The sequence below is a fragment of the Benincasa hispida genome, chromosome 3 (assembly GCF_009727055.1).
Source record: "Benincasa hispida cultivar B227 chromosome 3, ASM972705v1, whole genome shotgun sequence".
NCBI classification, from domain to species: Eukaryota; Viridiplantae; Streptophyta; class Magnoliopsida; order Cucurbitales; family Cucurbitaceae; genus Benincasa; species Benincasa hispida.
In genome coordinates this window covers 2744403-2768237 of record NC_052351.1, presented here as the reverse complement: position 1 = coordinate 2768237, position 23835 = coordinate 2744403, and the positions used below count along the sequence as shown (strand labels likewise).

The 23835-nt window shown below is 34.1% G+C and overlaps 1 protein-coding gene across 1 annotated transcript; it reads right to left on the bottom strand.

The window, feature by feature from the left end:
• Positions 1-1741: 1741 nt before the first annotated feature.
• Positions 1742-4263, bottom strand: LOC120074725 (p21-activated protein kinase-interacting protein 1-like). The gene is made up of 3 exons (XM_039027945.1): positions 3479-4263; positions 2366-2669; positions 1742-2164 (listed from the first exon to the last, which is right to left on the bottom strand). Exons 1-3 carry the CDS (start codon positions 4121-4123, stop codon positions 2079-2081), a joined length of 1035 nt encoding a protein of 344 aa, XP_038883873.1. The 5' UTR covers positions 4124-4263; the 3' UTR covers positions 1742-2078.
• Between the last annotated feature and the right edge of the window lie 19572 nt (positions 4264-23835).

The following is a 23835-nucleotide window of genomic DNA, read 5'->3' as shown; positions in this document are numbered from 1 at the left end:
AAAAAATAACGAGTCCCTTAAACGAATTTACATGTTAGGTTATGGTTATGGGTATCTTTTATTCTAAATACTTTGCATTATCATTCCACTACCTACCTTTTTGTTTTTTGGCACTGCCAAGATTGAGGAAACGCGAAGTCTTAGTATTACAATCACGACTTAGGGGCCGTTTAGATTGGGATTTCCTCGATACCCATGAATTAAGGATGCCTGAGAATTATATGTTTGAGAATAAAATTGTTGGGAACCAAAGATGACCATGTTTGGTTGTGCATGAAAATACTATCATAATTTTGTGAACAAAAATTGTGTTTGTGTTTAATTTATGAAATTAAGCATAAAAATCTTATTATAATTGTAATAGATTAATAATTTAAAGAATAAATAATATTCAATATATCAATAAAAAAAAGTAATTAATTATGATCAATAATAATTAGAATTATAAATATTTGAAGATTATAACTATAATTATTCAATATTTTAATTATAACTATAATATTTTAATAATTTTTAAATTAAAATTAACCGCTTAATGCATTTAATGAACGTCATAAAATTAACCGCTTAATGCATCTAACATTTAATCATTTTTATTATTAATTAAGCTCAACATTAGTAATTTTACTTTTAATTAAATAATATAAGAAAATATATTTAAATAGACAATATATTATATAAAATGTGAAGAAAATGAAATAAAAATATTATATGTTAATAAAGAATACTAAAAGTATTTTGTAAATATGATATGTTAATAACGAATGGGGTAATAAAAAATAATCACAATAAATAATTAACTTCTTATAAATAACTAGTGATGATTATATGTTCATAATGAACGATCAAATTAAAATTAATCTTCATAAATTACTTAATTATTAAAAAAATAATAAAGTAATAATTTACTATTATTGAAAATGAAGTTTAATACTAACTAAATTTAACTAATCCTAGTTTACTAAGTAAATATATTTAAGGTATAATTAGTTAATAAATTAATAATTTATGTAAAAAATAATTTCACTCATTTAATAAATTTTTATTATAAAAATAAGTCAAGTAAATATTTTAGTAAATTAATATTTATTAATTAACTATATTCAAAGTGAAGTTATATGTAAATGAAAAAAAAAAAAAAAAAAAAAAACTCATAATTTTGGAAGAGAATAGAAAACTCTTATACGTGGAAAATGAAAATGCCTTTATGCCAATTCCAATGCAGAAAGCCTATCAATCAAACGACCTCTTAATGATTGGGTTGACATCTTCCAAGACATGCATTGATTTTAAATTAAGTGAACTAGAAAAACCAATCATGAGAAAAATATTGTTACATTCTTTCACTATATTTAAATTTGACCAATCCATTTGCTTATACAATCTTTGCTACATCACATAGATGCATGAGATCTCTTCTCTTTAATATACATGTGTTTCAGCTTGTGAAGCAACAATATAACAATCATCCAAACACAATCCAACATACATCTTGTCTCAGAGAAAAGGGAAGAAAAAGAACTTCACAATTATGGCCTCCACATTTATTCTTTGTTTAAAACTCTCAAGACTGCATTTGCAAGTTCGAGAATAACAGGTCTTCATAACAGTTTTGGCAAGTTCAATCTTGAAGCGCTAAAAATTTCTTTTGACGCTCAATGAAGAGGCTTAAAAAACTCCAGTACAAGCATTTATATAATTAGAAGTTTATTTTTTCAATAATATGTGGGAAGAGTGAGCGATTCCAACCTAGTTAGACTATACTCAAATTGACTATAATGGGAAGTCGTCGATTCCAAAATGTTTACTACTTACCATTTAGATACAAACTAATTACTGCATCACAAAGCAAGTCACAGCCCAACAATATGTATACCGTTGCCAATCCCACTAACAAAAATTGGAGTTGAAAGATAAAATAATATCTCCTATGCGAATCGATATAAACAAATTGTTTTCTTGTCAAAATTTAGTACAGCAGGCACATAGGGGAAACCATATGAAGAACAATTCTCACCCCAACAGCCAGCAGCATCACCAAATAATCAGCCAAACTCAATGTATACAACATAGTTTCCTTACTCAGCCGACTTCTTGTCAGTGGCATTGAGTACGCCCTGCCCTTCATCTGATGTGTTCTTCCTGACTTGCCGTCGCCTAAGAGCTGATTAAGACAGGAAAAATTGATTAGAATAGTTAAGGTATAAGTGAAGTGGCACATACATTTTGTTTTCACATACTAAAAACAACAGAGGATAGTAAGGATATCAAAGTGCAACATGTAAGGGAAATGGTGAAAATGAATCATAGAAAAGAGTAGGTAAAGACGAAGCAACATAAGGAGAGAAAAGACAAGAAATAATACATTTAAGAGCGGATCCGGCAAGACAAGTCAGTCTTGAATTTGTATTTGCCTCAGCTAATGGATTTGGCTTGTCCTTAATAGCAGTCATTCGAACATCCCAAACACGTATAACTCCATCTGTTGATGCAGAAGCAACTACATGGGGATCATCATCAGAGAAAGTACTAGAGGAATTCTTTGTGAGTACAACAATCCCTTTGACACGGGCAGCATGTGCTTCTTCTATTGTATATGCCACCTTTCCACTATTTACATCCCACGCCGTAAGACAACGGTCCTCTCCACCAGTAAGCAGGATGCCGTTCTGACCAGGTTTCCATAACAATTAAACACAAGGAGAAAAGAAGCCTTTTATGAACATAAGAACTAAAAAAAGGATGAGAGATTTAAACATTTACATGTCTCTGAGACCACCTATGAACTTCAATTCCAATGAAGGATCAATGACCAAATTGTTTAATATCCCCATGGAAATGATGAAGAAACCTCACACTTTTTATAAGACAAATGAGTTGATCCCCTCATAGTCTATTGATTTTGAGATGGTTGATAAAAAAAAGTTTGGGATCCATCTCAAGAATGGTGAACCTATAAACCCACCATCTTGAGAGGCCTGTTGAGTATCACACATATAAGATACTTCACCTATAAGATATTTCACAATCTTAGTTGAATTACTCCCCTCATAACTAATTGGTCTAGAAGAATTCCTCTCATACCTAATTGGTCTCGGAGAATGCTTTATCTAATCCAAAGGATTAATCTCTTAGACTTTCTTTAAAAAACACACACACACACAAACAGATAGCTACAAAGTACAAATGCACATCCAGGTCAATGCAAATAAATCAAACTGGATCCTTAAAAAGTGGAATATACGACTCCAATAGAACTTTTGAAACATCTCAGAGTGCCAGAGGAACCGGTTTATTTAAGAAATGTACAACAATTTAAGTAACAATCTTAGGATAAATCATCCTTATTATCTCTATTTTCGATGTTATTCAGAAATCTGAGACCAACCAGACAGGAAAACGGAGTTCTATAACACAATTATGAAACACGGTGTTCAGAATCCAAAGAAGAAGAAAAAAGCCTACGAAAGAGACTGACCTCGCAAGGAGTGGCACAAAGAACCCGCTTCTTGTTCTCGAACTCGCACAACAACCGTGCATCCTCTGCCTCATGAACCGAAACCTTCTCTTCCATAACCATGAAAAACTTATCTCCTCCAACGTCAAAATCCACCAAACTGGCCTCTTTACCCAACCTGCAATAGAAACTCCTCCTTCCACGAACCAAATTGATCATGGCCAAGCACTCGTCATGGCCCACAGTCAACGCGAGCTTTCCAGAGGGATGGATAGAGAGATCATTAACAGCCTTCCTGTGAGGCAACACAGTCTTGAGGTGGACAAAAGGGTCAGCATCATAGATACATACGGAACCATCTGCAGCAGCAGAGACAAGGTTACGAGGGAATGATAGGTTAGGAGGTGTATAGAAGGCGAGAGAGGTTAGAGATGCAGAGTGCTCGTGAAGTGATCCGAGAGAGGAAGCGGTGGAGAGGTCGTAGAGATGGATGGTATCATCAGCGCCACCGGAAGCAGCGACGGGGCCGGCGGCGGCGAGGGTTCTGATGACGGAAAGATGAGAAGGATAGGAGAAAATAGGGGTTAGAGTCAGAGTTTGGGGTTCGGAAGGTCTAAGCTTGAACCCCCATATGAATTTTTCATAGGAGCCTGCAATGAGACTCATGGAGGCGGAGGCGGTGGTGGAGCTGAGTGGGGGGAGGTGGAGGCGGAGCAGAGAGGAGTCGAGCGGAGGCTAGGGTTTTAGGAAACGCACCAGTCGCTGCTACTCCATTTTTTTCACTTCTTTTGTAAATTTTCATTTTAATATTCAACCCTTTTAATCTCAAAACTCGGGGCGTTTATGTTAATAATGAATTATTATAGTTATAGTTTATTATGGTTATGTTTATAATAGTTTGTATTTGGGATGAAGATTATTTTAATTTAGGTTATAATAGTATATATTTGAGATGTAAATTATTTTTCGTTTGAGAAGAAAATAATAAATATTGTAGCAAAAAATTAAAAAAAATAATGAATATAAAATAGTAAAAATGGTAGCAAATAGTAAATACGTAGCAAATGGGGTTTTGAAATAGTGTTGAGTGTAGTTATTTTGAGGTTTCGAAATAGTATTTATTATAGTAATAGGTAGTTGTTATAATCGTAGGATAGTTTTTGCCCCAAATGTCCCCTAATATTCAACCATTTTATGTCTATACTTTCAAATTTGTGTTTTAATTAAAAAAAATATCAATAGTTCTAATTTAAAACCAGTCCCAATTAAGTTCCCATCATAAAGAAAAAATATTTTATTTCTAACAATTAGTGTAATGTAATTATATTATTAATAAAAATAAGTTATTTAAAGGGTAATTCATATTAATAGAAAAATAATCAAACTATTTACAATCTATAGCAAAAAAATGTCTCACGCTAATTAGGTTTTTTCCTTTTTTGAAATTTCCTAAAATTTGAATTCCACACGCGCTTCTTATTCATCGTCTATGTCTTCTTCCTCGCCATATTCTTTCTCAAGCATGACTTTGATTTTCTTCTTCAAATTTTTGCTATGTGGGCACAATGTTTCCTCGACCTTGCTGACGTCTTTTTCCTCTATTTTCTTCAATTTTGTGTGTGTGGTTGTCTACGGTTCTTCCTTGTCCACACGTCCTTGTTGCCAAAAATGCTCTCCTTCATCGATTAGGCATTCTTCACTTGTCCACGGTTTCTTGCCTTCTGTTCGACGACTTCATCATCGGTATTTTCTCTTCTCTTCTTCTCCTTCTCTTCTTGGTATGATGTAGGCTTTCTTATTTTTCTTCTCATTCTCTTCTAGGTTTTTAGAATCTTAGAATTCTATCACTGTTGTTCATGATATAATGTGATAGAACTCTATTTCTTCTCTAAATTTGCTTGTTGTATTTGTGTTCTTTTCAATCTAAATTCTTATGATGTAAGAAAAGAACATACAACCACCTTAAATGTATTTAAAGCATGTCCGCCATGAAAGCCATAAAACTGCTCTACTAACTAGTGACTCTACTTTTATTATTCTTCCTTGTTTTTTATTTGTTGTTGTGCAGATAGTTTTTTTGTGTTTAATATGTATGGATGTGAACATTTCTCTACCATTGATAGACAGTGACAGAACTCTATCACTGTCTATCAGCTATACAAAGTGATAGAACTCTATCACTGTCTATTGTTGATATAAAGTTATAGAGCTATATACATTTTAATATTTTCATATACAATCTTCTTCTTCTTCTTCTTCTTCTTCTTCTTCTTCTTGCAGTAAATTGATACTATGGTTAATGTTCCTATAGTTATTTTTAATAGTGGACAATGTACTCATTACAATTCTTATGAAGATTATAGTGTTGTTGGAGTTTTTATTGATGATATGATAGACTTCAATGGTTTAATTAGTTTGATATTGGGTGAAATTCAATTAGATGTTTCTATAGATTTATTAGTATTGTTGGATTTTGGTCAAATTAATATTCAATTTGTATTATGAATAAAAAAAGATAAGGACGTTAGTTGGTATCTGTCTTTGGCTAAAGATTCAGGGACTAGGCATCCTTTAGTTGCTCATATTAGTCATCATTGTGTAAAAGGATCTTTTAGTGGTATCAGTGGTGGAGGTGGGTAGATTGTTATGTTTAGGTTATTCTACTTCTTCAAATGATCAAGTCATGCGAGATGTTGGTTTTAATGGTGATTTGAAGGAAAAAGATGTATTTGGAAGTAAAGAAATACTGTCCAAATGCTTTTGTGTAATAGTAGTGAATAAGAATTTTCAATCCAGGATTACACGATCAAATTCAAAGTCGCTTAAGTTGAAGTGTTTGTAAGAAGGCTATCAATGATATGTTCGGGCATCTTGGTACAAGAAGGGTGAGTTGTGGATGCTTAGAAAGTACATTTCTGACCATAATTGTTCAATGAATACAACTCAGAGTTATCATAGGCAAGCTTCTTCATCTGTTACTGGGGACTGCTTGAAAAAGGATTTTAGGTCTATCTCTACTGATCACTCCCTTCCTAAAGATATTGTTCATAAGGCTCGTACTAAGTTTGGTGTTAATGAAGGGATCAAATTTTGAGTGGAAGCATGTGAATGTCTTGCATTTTGTTCTTTCAGTTTAAATGAAACAAAATCAGTACAAAAACAAAACCAAACAGGGGATAAACATTCAATAAACTAGCATGCTATTTGAACAGTAGAAAAGAAAAGGGAAGAAGAATATTATATACCTTCATCGATTCTCGAACTCTTCACGTTTTCTTCGTCTTCTTCTCCGAAACGATTCTCCAACGAAAAATAGACACCACCGTAAGTGAGACCTCGTTATTCTCTAGGAACAAGGGGAGAAAAGTGGTCTCTCACACATTGGTTGAGGAAGAAGAATAGAGAATATGGAGAAGAGAAATTTTGAGAGGAGAATAATTTTGGAGGCTAGGATTTCATTTCACCAAATGAATTCCCTTACCCTATTTTGGACAAAACGATGAATTTGTTTGGAAACTTTCTCCATAGTTTTCCAAAATTACCCCTTGGGTTAATTTAAATAAATAACCATTATTTAATTAATTACCCCATTAATTAAATAATCATATTAAATTAAATTTAGTAACTAATTAATTAATTAATTAATTATGTTTATTTGCCTCCACCTAAGAGAGCAATTTATCTACTTACTTGCTTCGGGGAAGGAGTGAATTCCATCTTGTGTAGCTGAGTTCCCAACTCCTCAATCAGACGAATCTCTAAAATGGTAGGGTTGTCTAGTCGGCGATCTGGCCACTCTCACCCATGCAAATCAAATGACCGCCCTCAAGCAGGAGTTCACAACTCACTTAGGATTAAGGTCACGTTACCTATGGTCATTTTAGTGAAATTAAAGTTTCAATTATGAACGACGTTATATAACGAGACTAAATATTTCGTGGTCCGGTCTTATACAAACTCCTTTGTATATAATATCCTTGCTCGCATGTCAAATATATGAACGATTAAGATCAGATAATTTGTAGTACTTTACAATATTTGTAACACCTACAAAGCGGGCCATACTCGTAGTGTCACCAGGATAAGGTATCTAGCCTTATCCATATACTACAGACCATTTCAGTTATCACTTAAACACGATCCACCTATATGTCTCCACATACATATTTAGGTTACAACGATAACCATGGATTTTAGTTGATTGGTTTGTGGTTAATGCAACTAAAATATTATATATTTCATAGACAGAAGTAAATAAAATATCAAATATTATTAGTCACATAATTGTTTATTCATACAAGGTTTATAAACTACAGGACCTAACGAGATTTAGAGCATCAACCCCAATAGTATATAGTATGCATGATTAGGGTTTCATAGGATTAATATAATTGTGATATTAATGTGTGGAATGCTAAAGTATTTGTTATAGTATGTCTATTTTTTTTTATATAAGAGTTATAAAATGAATTAGACATTTAAAATCTATAAAAAGATAAGATGCATGCTCACTTAGGTTTAATAACAACTTGTTTTAATAGCTAAAATAGGTGGTTATCTTATAAAACACTATTACAAACTCAATCGATCTATAATCATGTCTAAGGCTGGAGGTACTTAAGTTGACAATTTACGTACCTACCTGGGGATTATAGGTGAAATACTGAGCGTTGTTAACCAGTTTTATAAGCATGCGTGAGCGGTTTGAGGTTTTAAATTCGGTTTATCACTTAGACATCATAGATTAAATCCAATTATAAACGTTATACTTAGATAAACCACATAGACTTAGGTTGTTTTAGTTGGAATATGCCTAAGTAAAAGTATATACCCAAACATTTAGGACACTTTAGTGAGAGATTAATAATATATACGATATGTTATTCTTAGTTCTCACGTCCCTAATAGTTCACACTGTGAGATTCATACTCGGCTTTGTGTTACTCTAGGAGTGACCTCCATTCGAAAAGTGTTTGCAAGGGTCAATATCAAGATGAATAGGGAAAGTAGTTCATAGTAAGTGGGTGAAGGATATGTGTCAACGTGCCCTACATTCTCTTCTGTTAATTTTGATTGTGAGATTTCTATGTTGCACCTGCTTGTTGACTTTAGGCAACATTTGCTAGTTGTTTAACAAACGGCTATCCCCTCGAAGGGTCGTAACATGGAATTCGAAACAACTCAAACTCCAGGAATGGATAAGATTTCTTAGGTCAATTCCCAACTTTGACTATCCAATTCAGAAGCATCGTTGGGTCCGACCCCTGAAGTCTAAAAATGGAAGGTTACACTTACAGAATTACTAAATGTTAGTAAATTCTTGACCGAAATAGTAACTAAATGAGTATAGGAATAAGAGTTATTATGGATATAGTATTTAGTCAAGAATGTCTTGCTTTAGTGAATGAGTATTTGACTGCCATTTGGTAGCACTTATTCTGACTCATTATAGTATCGTTGCAAAATTACTCGCTTCCAACATGTTTAACGGTAATGATTATTCAACATGAAAATCAAATATACTAGCAAACGATTGTTTAAATTTTGTTTTAGCAGAGAAATGTCCTCGATCTTCTTGGTCTTTTGCAAACTAAAATGGTTGGAATGCATATGACAGATGGATTAAGGCAAATAAAAAGGCCCGAAACATTATTCTAGCAAATATATATGATATAATAGCTAAGAAAATAAAGAACATGGCTTCTGCTAAAGAAATCATGAATGTCATAAATGAAGAAACAAAGAAAGTACGACACAGTAAATACGATTTGTTTGTCATTGAGACGTGCTTAGTGGAACATGATAAAAAGACCTGGATAATAGATTCAAGTGTTGCTAATCATATATGTGCTTTCACTCAGAAAACTAGTTCCTGGAGGCAGTTTATAGAAAGCGAAGCAACTTATAAGGTAGAGAATGGGGAAGTTATTTCAGCTAAAGCAGTGGGAGATATGGAGTTATTTGTTGGAGATAAACACATTTTACTTGAAAATGTCTATTATATTCGTTTTATGAAAAGGAATTAATATCTATCTCATATTTGCTTGAACAAAATTACATAGTCTTTTTGAAAATAACGAAGTGTTCATTATTTTGAAAGGTATTAAAATATGTTCTGCAAATTTAGAAAATAACTTATACATGTTAAAACCAACTGAGGAAATCACCGTTTTGAATATAGAGATGTTTAAAACAGCTAAAACTCAAAATAAAAAACGAAAGATTTCTCCAAATTCCTATCTTTGGCACTTAAGATTAGGACATATTAATATCAATAGGATTGGGAGATTGGTTAGGAGTGGACTTCTAAATCAGTTAGAAGATAACTCTTTACCTCCATGTGAATCTTGTCTTGAAGGTAAGATGACCAAAATATCTTTTTCAGGAAAAGGTCTTAAAGCTAGTACATTCAGATCTTTGCGGTCCGATGAATGTTAAAGCTAGAGGAGGGTATGAATATTTCATCAGCTTTATAGATGATTATTCGAGATATTTCTATATTTACCTAATGCATCATAAGTCCAAAACACTTGAAAAGTTCAAGGAATATTGGACAAAGGTTGAGAACCAATTAGGTAAAAGATTAAACACTTCGATCAGATCGAGATGATGAGTTTATAGACTTAAAATTCCAGGACTATTTGATAGAACATGGAATTCAGTCTTAACTCACAGCACCTGACACACCATAACAAAATGGTGTAGCAAAAAGGAGAAATAGAACCCTATTGGACATGGTTCGTTCAATGATGAGGTATGCTTAGCTGCCTAATTCTTTTCGGAGTCATGTAGTAGAGATTCCAGTGTATATTTTGAACATGGTTCCCTCAAAAAGTGTTTCAGAAACACCTTACGAGTTATGGAAAGGACGTAAAAGTAGTTTACATCACTTCAGAATTTGGGGATGTCCAACATATGTGTTAGTGTAGAACCCAAAGAAATTGGAACGTCGTTTGAAAGTATGTCTATTTATAAGCTATCCTAACGAGACAAAAAGTGGTTATTTTTATGATCCTTAGGAAGATAAAGTATTTGTATTGACAAATGCAACATTCCTAGAGGAATACTACAATAAAAATCATCAACCTCACAAAAGCTAGTATTAAGTGAGATGTCTAGGGAAACTACAGATAAATCAACAAAAGTTGTTAATCAAACTGGTTCTTCAACAAGAGTTGTTGATGAAACTGGTACTTCACATCATTCTCAAGAGTTGAGAAAGTCTCGACGTAGTAGAAGCGTTGTTTATTAGCCTCACCGTTACATTGATTTAACAGAAACTCAAGTCATCATACCTGATGATGGCTTAGAGGTAAAGGAACCTTTGAAGGTTCTTAAGAAGAAGCATGGAAATTGATCCAAAATTTATTTTCACATAATCAAAATTACAGAGTGCAAATGTTATGCATAATCATAAATTTACAACATGCAAACAAAAAGGTAATGAGAGAACTAATCCTTGAAGAACGACTTTTTTTGTGTATCCTCTTCTCCAAAAATCACGAACTCGAAACCTCACAATGGACACCACCACTTGATTGCATCAGTATTCTCTGGGTGAGAATCCATAAGTTTTGTGGGCTCTGGTATTTTGGAAGAGAGGGATTTTGAGAGAGACGAGAGGAAGTGAAAGGATTCAGATTTTCTCATAACGTTTATGTGAATCTATATTCCTTTTATGAAACCACACCAAGAAGGAGAAGAAGAACTCTCTTCTGCCTCACTATCACATATTAGAGAGAAAAGAGGGGGAGGGAGTTACAACTCCCTCCCAAAATGATTTTTAAAATAAAATAAAATAAAATAATTTATTTTCATAAATCAATTTAATAGATATTTATATGATAACTACCTTATCATATAATATATATTAAACTATATGTTATAACAAATATAACACATAACCTATAATTTCTTTTCTTTCATCAATGATATTTAATATAAATTCCATTTATATTAAATTTAATTATATGAACTAACTTCATATAATTAATATTTGAATCATAAATCCATTTATATTAAATTTAATTATATGAACCAAATTCATATAATTAATATTTGAATCATATTTAAATATTTATTTCCTCTCAAATAAACTTTATATTATAACGTATCAAATATATTATAGGAATTATATCATATATAATTAGATTAAATTAATTATATCACATATAATTAATTCTCTCAATTAATTTGAACAATTCAAATTAATCCAAAAATTGTTTCTTATTAATTCTCATTAAGCTACAGAAGGGAACTCATAGACATGTAGCTTGAAGTTCCAACGGTACATGAATAATTAATTAAACTCCTTTAATAAAATTATTCACCATTCATTAACTATCATATACTCCACTAAAGACTGACAACTGCACTCTTTGCACTACAGATATATTTCTGTGTTCATTAGATATAATTAGTCAACATTACAATGACCCTTCACAAATTGCTCGTAAATACAACTAGGCAAAAATTACCGTTTTGCTCCTGTAGTTACATCTAACTCCTTAAGTACCACTGATCTCTCTAATGAACAATAAATCATAGTCCAATTTGTTGAGATTGGTGTCCTAATTCTCTCGGTGGTCTCGTAGTTTGTAAACATTTTGTACACATTGTTATTAATAAATAAGTATTATTTTATTTGCATTTATTCGTATCCAATAAACTAAGATCCGTGGTTATTTCATGTAAACTTAAACATGTATGTGAGACATACAAGTGGATCATGTCTTAAATAATAACCTAAATGGTCTGCAGTATAAGGATAAAGGAGGGATACCTTATCTTGGTGACACTACGGATACGGCCCACTTTGAAGATATTTACAAGTGCTGTAAAGTTCTACAAATGGTTTGATTCTGACCATTCATGTGGAGACATACGAGCGGGGGTGTCCTATACAAAGAGTTTGTATAAGATCGGACCGCAAGATGATTAGTCTCTTTATATAACGCCGTTGATAATTGAGACTTACATTTTACTAAAATGACCATAGGTGACATGATCTTAATCCTGAGTATTTTGTGAACTCCTGTCTATGAGGGCGGTCCTTTGATTAGTATGGGTGAGAGTGGCCAGATTGCCAACTCAACAAGCCTACCTTTTTGGGGATTCGTTTGATTGGAGAATTGGGAACTCAGCTACACAAGACAGAATTCACTCATTCCCCAATGCAGGATAAATAGATAAATTGTTCTCTTAAGGGCTGATTCCGGGTTTTGAACATAGTGGTCATACCCTCTCTTTGGAAGATAGGACTCGGTCATAGTAGGACTATGACTTATTGTTCATTAGAGGAATCAGTGGTATTTAAGGAGTTAGATGTAACTATAGGGGCAAAATGGTAAATTGGCCCAGTTATACTTACGAGCGATTTGTGAAGGGTTATCGCACTGTTGATTGGTCATATGGACACAAAAATATATCTGTAGTGCAAAGAGTGCAGCTGTCAGTCTTTATTGGAGTGCTCGACAGTTAACAGATGGTGGATCTCGTGACTAAAGAGTTTAGTCAGTTATTCACGTACCGTTGGAGCTTTAAGCTACAGGTCCATGAGGTCCCCTTGGTAGCTCAATGGGTTCAAATTGAGAATCAAATTTTGGGTTAGTTTGAAGTGTTCAAATTAACAAGAGGAAATTCAATTATATGTGGTATAATTGGTGTGATGTATTAGATACATTAATTGGAGGAATTAATATAAATATCATTTATATTAAATACCATAAAATAGAAAAAGAACTATAGTTTATATGTTTCATATGATGAAATATTAAAACTATAGGTTATAAATATAATATGATAAGTTGGTTATCATATTTATTTATAATAATATCAATTATATGATAATTAATTTTTTTCTCTAATAACTGATTTGAGTGGGAGGTTATTGGAAGTTTTATGGTAACCGTGAGATAAAAGGAAAATTATTTTCCAAAATTAGTAGTTGCTCCATTCGAAAATTTCTCATGGAAAAAGGCTATCAAGTAAAAATAGTTTTTACTAAGCGATAGTTGTTGAGAGTGATCATTTAGAGTTGACTATACGATAGTTACTCGTTGATCGTTGCTACACGATTGAGTAGCAAAGTCTATGCGATAGGCTTTCGTTTACTAAACGATCGAGTACATCATCTATGTGATAGATAGTGTTCTTATCTCCCACTTACTCGATCGTCTACTCGATCGTATACCTCATGTCTTCCTCAATACAAGATCATACAAAGCCCACGACTCTTGAATTCTCACATCGAGAATACCAAGGTAACACTCGTGGTGGTGTTCTAACTCAGTTCGTGAATCGAGTTGGACTCGATTGGGTTTGAGAAGCATTCAGTCGTTCGTGGAGGTGTTGTTCTGTTCGTTGCGTTCGAATGCTTTGTTTGGACACATTATAAATTGATCGAGGGATACTTGAAAAATGGTTCTTCAAGGGTACACATACTCTATCCCTTGAATCTTCTTATAGCATGTTGTAATTTCTATTGATGCATAATCTATTAGTTTCCGATTAGACTGTAATCGTTGTGTTCAATCTGAATGGGATTTGGAATGATCCGCTTCCGCTGCTCATGGAGATCTCCGTTTGTGATTTCCTTTACAACTATGACCAAACCCCTCTCGAACTAGGAGAGGGTGTGACGCCACATTGTTCAAGCCCCAAATCATCCTTAAGTGTGCAATTTATCTACTTACCCCGATATTGGGGAATGAGTGAATTTCTTCTTGTGTAGCTACGTTCCTAACTCCACAATTAGACAAATCCCTAAAATGGTAGGCTTATTGAGTCGGCTATCTGACCACTCTCACCTATACAAATCAAAGGACTGCCTTCATAAGCAAAAGTTCATAACTTACTCAGGATTCAGGTCATGTTACCTATGGTCATCCATGTGAAATATAAGCCTCTATTATGAACGTCATTATATAATGAGACTAAATATTTTGTAGTCGGTCTTATATAAACTTCTTTGTATAGAATATCTCCAATCACATGTCTCCACATGAATGATCAGGATCAGATCATTTGTAGCACTTTAGAAAAATTGTAACATCTATAAAACGGGCTATACTCGTAGTGTCACAAGGATAAGGTATCTAACCTTATCCATCTACTACAAACCATTTAGGTTATCAATTAAATATGATCCACCTATATGTCTCTACGTACATGTTTAAGCTACAAGATAACCTTGGATGTTAGTTTATTAGTTTGTGGTTAATGCAACTAATTTTGAAATAAAATATCACATATTTTATTACATAAATAAAATGTTTGTACAATACTATTACAAACTATAGAACCTTATGAGACTTAATGCATCTACCCCAACAAGAGGATCCATTGACTTTTAAATAGGCAATAGAAGATCTGGATAGAGACTAATGGATAAAAGTCGTGGACCTCGAAATAGAGTCAATATACTTCAATCCAGTCTGGAAACTTGTAGATCAACTAGAGGGGGTAAAATCTATTGGTTGCAAATGGATCTACAAAATAAAACGAGATCAAGCTGGTAAGGTACAGACTTATAAAGCTAGACTCGTGACAAAAGCCCTTTCCCAAAGAGAGGGAGTAGACATTGAAGAAACCTTCTCTCCAGCTGCCATAATCAAGTCTATTAGAATACTCTTATACATTGATTCCTTTTTATGGTTATGAAATCTGGAAAATGGATGTCAAGATAACTTTTCTAAATGGCTATCTTGAAGAGAGAATCCATATGTCTCAACCAGAGGGGTTTATTGAGCAGGGTCAAGAGTAAAAAGTTTGCAAGCTTAATAGATCCATTTATAGGTTAAAACAAGCATCTTGATCCTGGAATATGAGATTCGATACTGCGATCAACAAAACTTCCAGACCACCACTAGAGTTTACCCACTATTCTTTGGACTCAGAATCGGGTTGTAGGACCCGGTGAATGAAGGAATGAAAAGGGGAAGAAATGGTGGTTCAAGGTTAATGTGAGAAAGATAGGAGAATTTTTTGTGAGAATTTTTGGAAACCAAAAATATAAAATTTTTTCAAGAAGGAAGGAAAAAGATTTCAAAAACCTCTTTTTATTAAACAATTACATGCATCTAATGCATGTAAAAACTCACCAAAATTCAACACCTCACAAAGCACTAAACCAAAGTGAGCTATGCATCATTCTATAATGTTTACACATAGTCCACTTAAGTTAGTGGGATTATCCAACAAAAATGTTGGATAGTTCCACTAACTCTTAGTCAAGGGCAAAATGGTATTTTTCTATTTGGTCAAAGTCAACCCTTTGACTTTTTACCGTTTTGGCCCTTTTGACTAATTTTGACCTCCCGAACATGAATCTGCATTCATATTTTCAAAATTCAAATCACATTTGAATATAGAGTATCATACAAAAAATCGATAGCGATATCGCATATACTTGTCGATTTTAATCCCTTTTCCTAATCCAAACAATTTGAGTTAATCCAACATACTATTCTAAGTTTAATCCATATGAGCTAGCAGGGGGACCTAATGGACCTACAGATCATAGGCTCCAACAATCCGAGATTAACCGGTAAAACTCTTTAAACTAATTAATCAACATTTGTTAACTAACGGGTCATTCCACTAAAGTCCCATAGTTGCACTCCCCTCACTTTAGATAAATTTCTGTCCATCTGATATAACCATAACCAATAAGTCAATTTTTCACAGGTTGTTCGTGGTCTTGTCTGGGTCAAAATACCATTTTACCCCTGAGAACACTTCTTGTTCCCTCAGTACCACTGAACCTCTAAAGAACAATTGATTTGTGGTCCAACCAACAAATTCAGTTCCTCTCAGCCTAGTAAGAGGGTGAGGCCCCTTGTTCTTATTTTGAAGTCAGCACTTAAGGGAAGAACCTATCTACTACCTTTAGAGATGGGTAGGAGTGAAGTCCGTCTTGCACCCTATGTCCCCAACTATTTACCTGGTCTTACCCTTGAAATGGGAGGCTTATTGAGCCAGGGCTGTTGAGCTACTCTCACCCATGTAGATCTAAAGATAATCCCGAATAAACAGGAGTTCATAGTTAGCTCAGGATTGAGATCGAGTTACCTAAGTCATCAAATTTGAATTAGTCAGTTTTAAACAGTAAACGGTGTTATAAAGTAAAAGTGACTAAGTTGTGGTCTAGTCTTATACAAACTCATTGCATAGGATGCCCTCATAGTGTCCCCAGAACAAGAAGCCCAACCTATCCCTATACTATAGACCATTTTAGGCTATATACTCGAACTTGATCCATATTTTATGTCATCACATAAAGTTCAAGTCTACATTAAATAGCCTCAGGACCTTAGTTTATTGGATTCAATATTACAATTTCAATAATAATTTTATCGAAAAACAAAACAGAATATGTTTATCAATTTACAAACTACGAGTTTTAGGACATAAAATCCAACAAACTCCCACCTGGACTAAAACTCCTAGTGGAGTATCACAATGTTAAATTTAAGTGAGGAAAAGAAACATGTGAGTACAATAAACACATGAATACAATAAATTAGGGCATATACCCAAAAGTTCTCCCACTTGTCCTAGTTTACAAACTTCGTAGACCTAGACTCTGTAGGCGACCTTCAAACACTTTAGCCGTGAGGGCCTTTGTAAAAGGATCAACAATGTTTTGCAGTGTATTCAGTAAGGATCAAATCCTTAGTATCATACACGAGCATGTAGTTCCTCGTTTTCCTAAGATACTTGAGGATATTCTTAATGACAATCCAATGATCATATTCATGATTGGACTGATACCTACTGAATATCCTTACTGCATAGCATATGTCAGATCTAGTACATAACATTGCATACATTAGGCTCCCTACTGTGGAATCATAGGGAATGCATATCATATCCTCAACCTCTTGAGGTGTCTTAGGATATTGATCCTTTGACAAATGAATTCCATATCTGTAAGGTAACAGACCTCTTTTGGAATTCTGCATCTTATACCAAGACAACATTTTGTCTATATAAGTTGCTTGAAACATGGCTAGTGTTCTGTTCTTGTGATTCCGAATAATCTGAATCCCGAGAACATACTGCGCATTTCCCAAATCTTTCATTTGGAACTGCATTGCTAGCCATTTCTTGATATCAGTTAGGTAACCTACTTCATTCCCAAAAAGTACAACATATAAAACTAAGAACACTATAGTAGAATTGACGATTTTCTTGTAAACACAAGGTTCGTCAACATTTTGTTCAAAGCCATAAGATTTGATCACAGTATAAAATCTTATATTCCAAGATCTAGAAGCTTGGTTCAACCCATAAATGGATTTTTGAAGCTTACAAACCTTTTGTTCTTGACCCTGTACAATAAACCCCTTTGGTTGAGCCATATAGATACTCTCCTCAAGTCGCCGTTTAGAAAGGCTGTCTTGACATCCATCTGCCAAATTTCATAGTCATAAAAGGTGGCAATGGATAAGAGTATTCTAATCGACTTAAGCATGGCAATGAGAGAGAAAGTTTCTTCATAGTCCACTCTCTCTCTCTGGGTATAATCCTTTGCCACAAGTCGAGCCTTAAAAGTCTGTACTTTACCGGCTTGGTCTCGTTTTCTCTTGTAGATCCACTTACAACCAATTGGTTTTACATCATTTGGTTGATCTACAAGTTACCAGACAGAATTGAAGTACATAGACTCCATTTCGAGGTCCATGGCTTTGACCCACTGATCACGGTCCACATCTTTTATCGCCTGTTTATAGGTCGATGGATCCTCTATGCCGTCATCAGGTATGACGACTTGTGTTTCTGTTAAACCCAAGTAACGGTCAGGCTGATGAACAACCCTTCCACTACATCGAGGCATTCTCAACTCTTGAGAAGTATGTGACTGACCAGATGTACTAGTTTTATCTATTACTTTAGTAGATGAATTAGCTCTATTTGTAGCGTCTTTGGAAATTTCATTCAATACTAGTCTACTGTGAGGTTGATGACTTCTTATGTGGTCTTCCTCTAAGAATGTGACATTTTTCGATACAAATACCTTATTCTCTTGAGGATCGTAAAATAGACCATCTTTTGTTTCTTTTGGATAACCTACAAATAGGCATAGTTTTGAACGACGTTCCAATTTTTTAGGATTTTGCACCAACACGTGTGTCGGGCATCCCCAAATCCTAAAGTGACATAAACTGCCTTTACGCCCTTTCCATAGCTCATAAGGTGTTTCTGAAATACTTTTAGAGGTTCAAAATATAGACAACAGTTTCTAATGCATGTCCCCTAAAGGAATCAGGTAACTTAGCAAATCTCATCATTGAGCGAACCATGTCCAACAAGGTTCTGTTTCTTCTTTCAGATATACCGTTCTGCTGAGGCATATTAAGTACAGAGAGTTGTGACTTGATTCCATGTTCTATCATATAGTCCTGGAATCTTAAGTCTATGTACTCTCCACCTTGATATGATTGTAGTGTCTTAATTGTTTTATCTAACTGGTTCTCAACCTCAACCTTATATTCTTTGAACTTTTCAAAAGAATCAGACTTGTGATGCATTAGGTAAATATGACCATACCTTGAATAATCATCAATAAAACTAATGAAATATCCATACCCACCTCGAGCTTTGACATTCATCAGTCCACAGAGGTCCAAATGTACGAGATCTAAGGGTATTGTGGCTCTGAGACCTTTTCCAGTAAAAGATCTCTTAGTAATTTTTCCCTCAAGACAAGACTCACATGGAGGTAAAGTATTGTCTTATAACTTATTTAGGAATCTATTCTTAACCAATCTCTCAATCCTTTTGAGATTTATGTGGCCAAGTCTTAAGTGCCATAGATAGACATTAGAAGAAACTTTTTGTCTTTTATTCTAAGTTTCGGCTGTTCTTTACATCTCAGTATTTAAGACAAATTTTTCTTTAGTTGGTCTTAACTTATATAAGTTGTTTTCAAGTATAGCAGAGCAAATTTGAATACTTTTTCTGAAAATGAACGCTTCATTAATTTCAAAAGATATTTTATACATTTGTTCCAATATACATGTGATAGATATTAAATTCCGTCTCATTTTAGGAGCATACAAAACATTTTTAAGTATGATATATCTACCGTTGAAAAACAACTTCAAGTCTCCCACTGCTTCGACCGAGACAATCTCTCCTGTTCCAACCTTGCGGGTGATCTCGCTTTCTTCAAGCTTTTTCCAGGAACTAGTTTCCTGAAAAGCGAAGCAAATATGATTAGTGGCTCCTAAATCCAATATCCAGGTTGAGGTATCATACTCCACTAAACATGTTTCAACAACTAGTAAATCATATTTACCTTGTGCTTCTGTTTCTACTTTTTTCTCAGCAAGGTATTTTGGGTAGTTCCTTTTCCAGTGCCTATTTTGGTTACAGTGGAAACATTTTCTTTTTTCTGCAACTTTCTTTTCCTTGTTTGTCATGGGAGTCTTCCCCCCACCCTTCTTTTTCAATTGAACATTTTTGTTCTTTGAAGGTCTAACTTTAGTTTTAGAGGATGGTCCTTTTAAACTTTCTTTGTGGTGACAACATTTACCTCCACTTCTTTCCCCTTAGACTTTGTAAGAGTTTGAAAACGCTGGAGCTCATTAAGAAGGGTTGTCAGATTAAACTCTATCTTATTTAGAGAAGCATTCGTTTGAAAAGGTATGAAGCTCTTTGGAAGAGACTCCATAATAAAGCTAACATGATTTGCCTCGTCGATGGCACCACCATTTACTTCAGCAATATTGAAGTGAACCATCATGTCCAGGACATGTTCTCTAACAGAGGTCCCTTCCTTCATACGCTTATTGTAAATGTACTTAATTTCCTCGTGTCTTAGGATTGATGACGGTTGCCCGAACATCTCTTTTAATGAATCCATGATAGCTTTAGCTATGACCAAGGATTCATATTTCTTTGCCAATACATCAGTCATGCTAGCAAGAATATAGACACGGGCTTTATCATTAGCCTAAACCCATCGATCATAAGCATCCCAACTAGTTCGGCTAGCATTCGAGGTAGGGGCCTGAGGACATTCTTCAGTTAAGACAAATCTCAGGTTATCTATTACTAGTATTGTATTCAGATTGTTTTTCCATGTTGAGTAGTTGTCGTCGTTATGTTTTTTAGAAGCCAATAGTTGAACTAAAGAGCTAGTCATGCTGAAAAGAAAAACATATCCTTTTTAGTAAAAACATTAATCTTTAAAATCCAATCAAGTTTAGCAAAATAATAATAATAATAATAATAATAATAATGTACCCATTGGGAGGCGCGAGTAGGCAGGCGGTGCGGATGCATGGCACGCGAAGCTGCTTCAAACCGGGTTGGAACTCGGGCCGGCAGGTCGGATCGTTGGGTCTGGTGGCCAAAACGAGTCTGGAATCAAAATTCCTTCAATTTTTGAAGCTGTCCTATCTTTCATAACCGAGTAATTACAACCTAATTTAAACTCTAATGACTCTAACAAAATTACAGACCATTTTTCACACATTAATGCTCATAAACATGTGAGCAATTACAAATTTTCACAAGAAATTTAAAGAAAAACAATGCCAAAATCGTAAAAAATCCACTTTAGTCCACATATCATTCAACTTTGAAAGAAAAGAAAAAAATACCCACCAAAAGCAATTGAGCGTAATTAAAGCATGCTCTGATACCACATGATAGAACACAAGAAATACGCAGCAAAATAAGGATCTAATTACGCTCTAATTGCTTTTAAGTAAAAGGAAAGAACATGGGAAAAAAAAAAAAAGAAGAAGGAAAAACAATAAATTAAAAAGGAGTAGAGTACAACCTTTGTAGCTCTCGAAAAAAGCTTTTCCTCGCTGAATCTCGACCCGAACTCTTTCGGACCACCACTAGAGTTTACCTGCTATTCTCTGGACTCAGAATCAGGTTGTGGGACCCGGTGAATGAATGAATGAATGAAAAAGGGAAGAAATGGTGGTTCAAGGTTAATGTGAGAAAGATAGGAGAATTTTTGGAAACCAAAAATAGAAAACTTTTCCAAGAAGGAAGGAAAAAGATTTCAAAAACCTCTTTTTATTAAACAATTACATGCATCTAATGCATGTAAAAACTCACCAAAATTCAACATCTCACAAAGCACTAAACCAAAGTGGGCTATATGTCATTCTATAATGTTTACACATAGTCCACTTAAGTTAGTGGAATTATCCAACAAAAATGTTGGAAATTCCACTAACTCTTAGCCAAGGGCAAAATGGTATTTTTCTATTTGGTCAAAGTCAAACTTTGACTTTTAGCGAAAAAGTCAACCCTTTGACTTTTTACAGTTTTGGCTCTCTTGACTAATTTTGACCTCCCGAACATGAATCCGTATTCATATTTTCAAAATTCAAATCACATTTGAATATAAAGCGCCATACAAAAAACCGATAGCGATATCACATATACTTGTCGGTTTTAATCCCTTTTCCTAATTCGAACAATTCGAATTAATCCAACATACTGTTCTAAGTTTAATCTATATGAGTTAGCAGGGGGACCTAATGGATCTACATATCATGGGCTCCAACAATCCGAGATTAACCGGTAAACTCTTTAACCTAATTAATCAACATTTATTAACTAACGGGTCATTCCACTAAAGTCTTGTGGTTGCACTCCCCTTACTGTAGATATATTCATGTCCATCTGATATAAACATAACTAGTAAGTCAATCTTTCATAAGTTGTTCATGGTTTTGGCTGGGTCAAAATATCGTTTTACCCGTGAGAACACTTCTTGTTCCTTCAATACCACTAAGCCTCTAAAGAACAATTGATTTGTGGTCCAACCAACAAATCCAGTTCCTCTCAGCCTAGTGAGAGGGTGAGGCCCCTTGTTCTTATTCTGAAGTCAATACTTAAGGGAACAACCTATCTACTACCCTTAGAGACGGGTAGGAGTGAAGTCCGTCTTGCACCTTATGTCCCCAGCTATTTATCCGGTCTTACCCCTAAAATGGGAGGCTTATTGAGCCAACGCTGTTGAGCTGCTCTCACCCATACAAATCTAAGGATAATCCCGAATAAACAGGAGTTCATAGTTAGCTCAAGATTGAGATGGAGTTACCTAGGTCATCAAATTTTAATTAGTTAGTTTTAAACAGTAAACGGTGTTATAAAGTAAAAGTGACTAAGTTGTGGTCCAGTCTTATACAAACACATTGCATGGATGTCCCCACTCACATATTTCTATATGAACGATTCAAGATCACATCGTTTGTACTAACTATAAAGTGTGTCACATCCATAGTGTCCCCAGAACAAGGCGCCCAATCTTATCCCTATACTATAGACCATTTTAGGCTATATACTCGAACTTGATCCATGTTTTATGCCATCACATAAAGTTCAAGTCTACATTAAATAGCCTCAGGTCCTTAGTTTATTGGATTCAAGAATACAATTTCAATAACAATTTTATCGAAAAACAAAACAGAATATGTTTATCAATTTACAAACTACGAGTTTTATGACATAAAATCAACACCAATAGAGACACTACCACTCAGATTCCTCAGTATACTTAGGGTGAGAACCCAGGAATGGTGGGCTCTGACTATTTTGGTTAAGAGGATATTTGTGAGTTTGGAGGAGGAAGACGATCAAAGAAGCACTATCGCATTGCTTCAATTGTTTAGGCTATTGCATAGCAAAAATCTTCCTATGACTATCGCATAGCCTTTCTATTATTGTCGCATAGACTTTCTATTATCGCATAGACAAAGAGCCTATCGTATATGCTCTATTTTTGTTGTGTAAACTATCATATAGTCTCTCTTTGCGTTCTTGTTGTAATTTATTTTCTTGGAAAACTTTTTTTTTAAAATGAAAAACTCTTTTTCATTTTATTCCAATTATCATAAAATTGCATAATCACCCACTAAGGTAGTTTTTGAGAAAGAGGATTATTATTCAAAATAATAAATAATATAAATAAATATGCTAACTGACTTATCATATTATATTTATAACCTATACTTTTAATATTACATCACATACAATATAAACTATAGTTCTTTTTTCTCTATTTTATGACATTTAATATAAATCATATTTATATTAAATTAACAACTATTTGAATCTCATTCAAATATTTATTCCTCCAAATAATGTATCAAATACATTATCAATTATATCATATATAATTAAATTCTCTCGTATTAATTTGAACAATTCAAATTAACCCAAAAACTGATTCTCAACATAATCCTTTTGAGCTACCAAGGGAACCTTATGGACCTGTAGCTTGAAGCTCCAACAGTACATGAATAATTAATTAAACTCTTTAATTACATTATTCACCATCCGTTAACTATTGGGCACTCCACTAAAGATCGACAGTTGCACTCTTCATACTAATAGATATA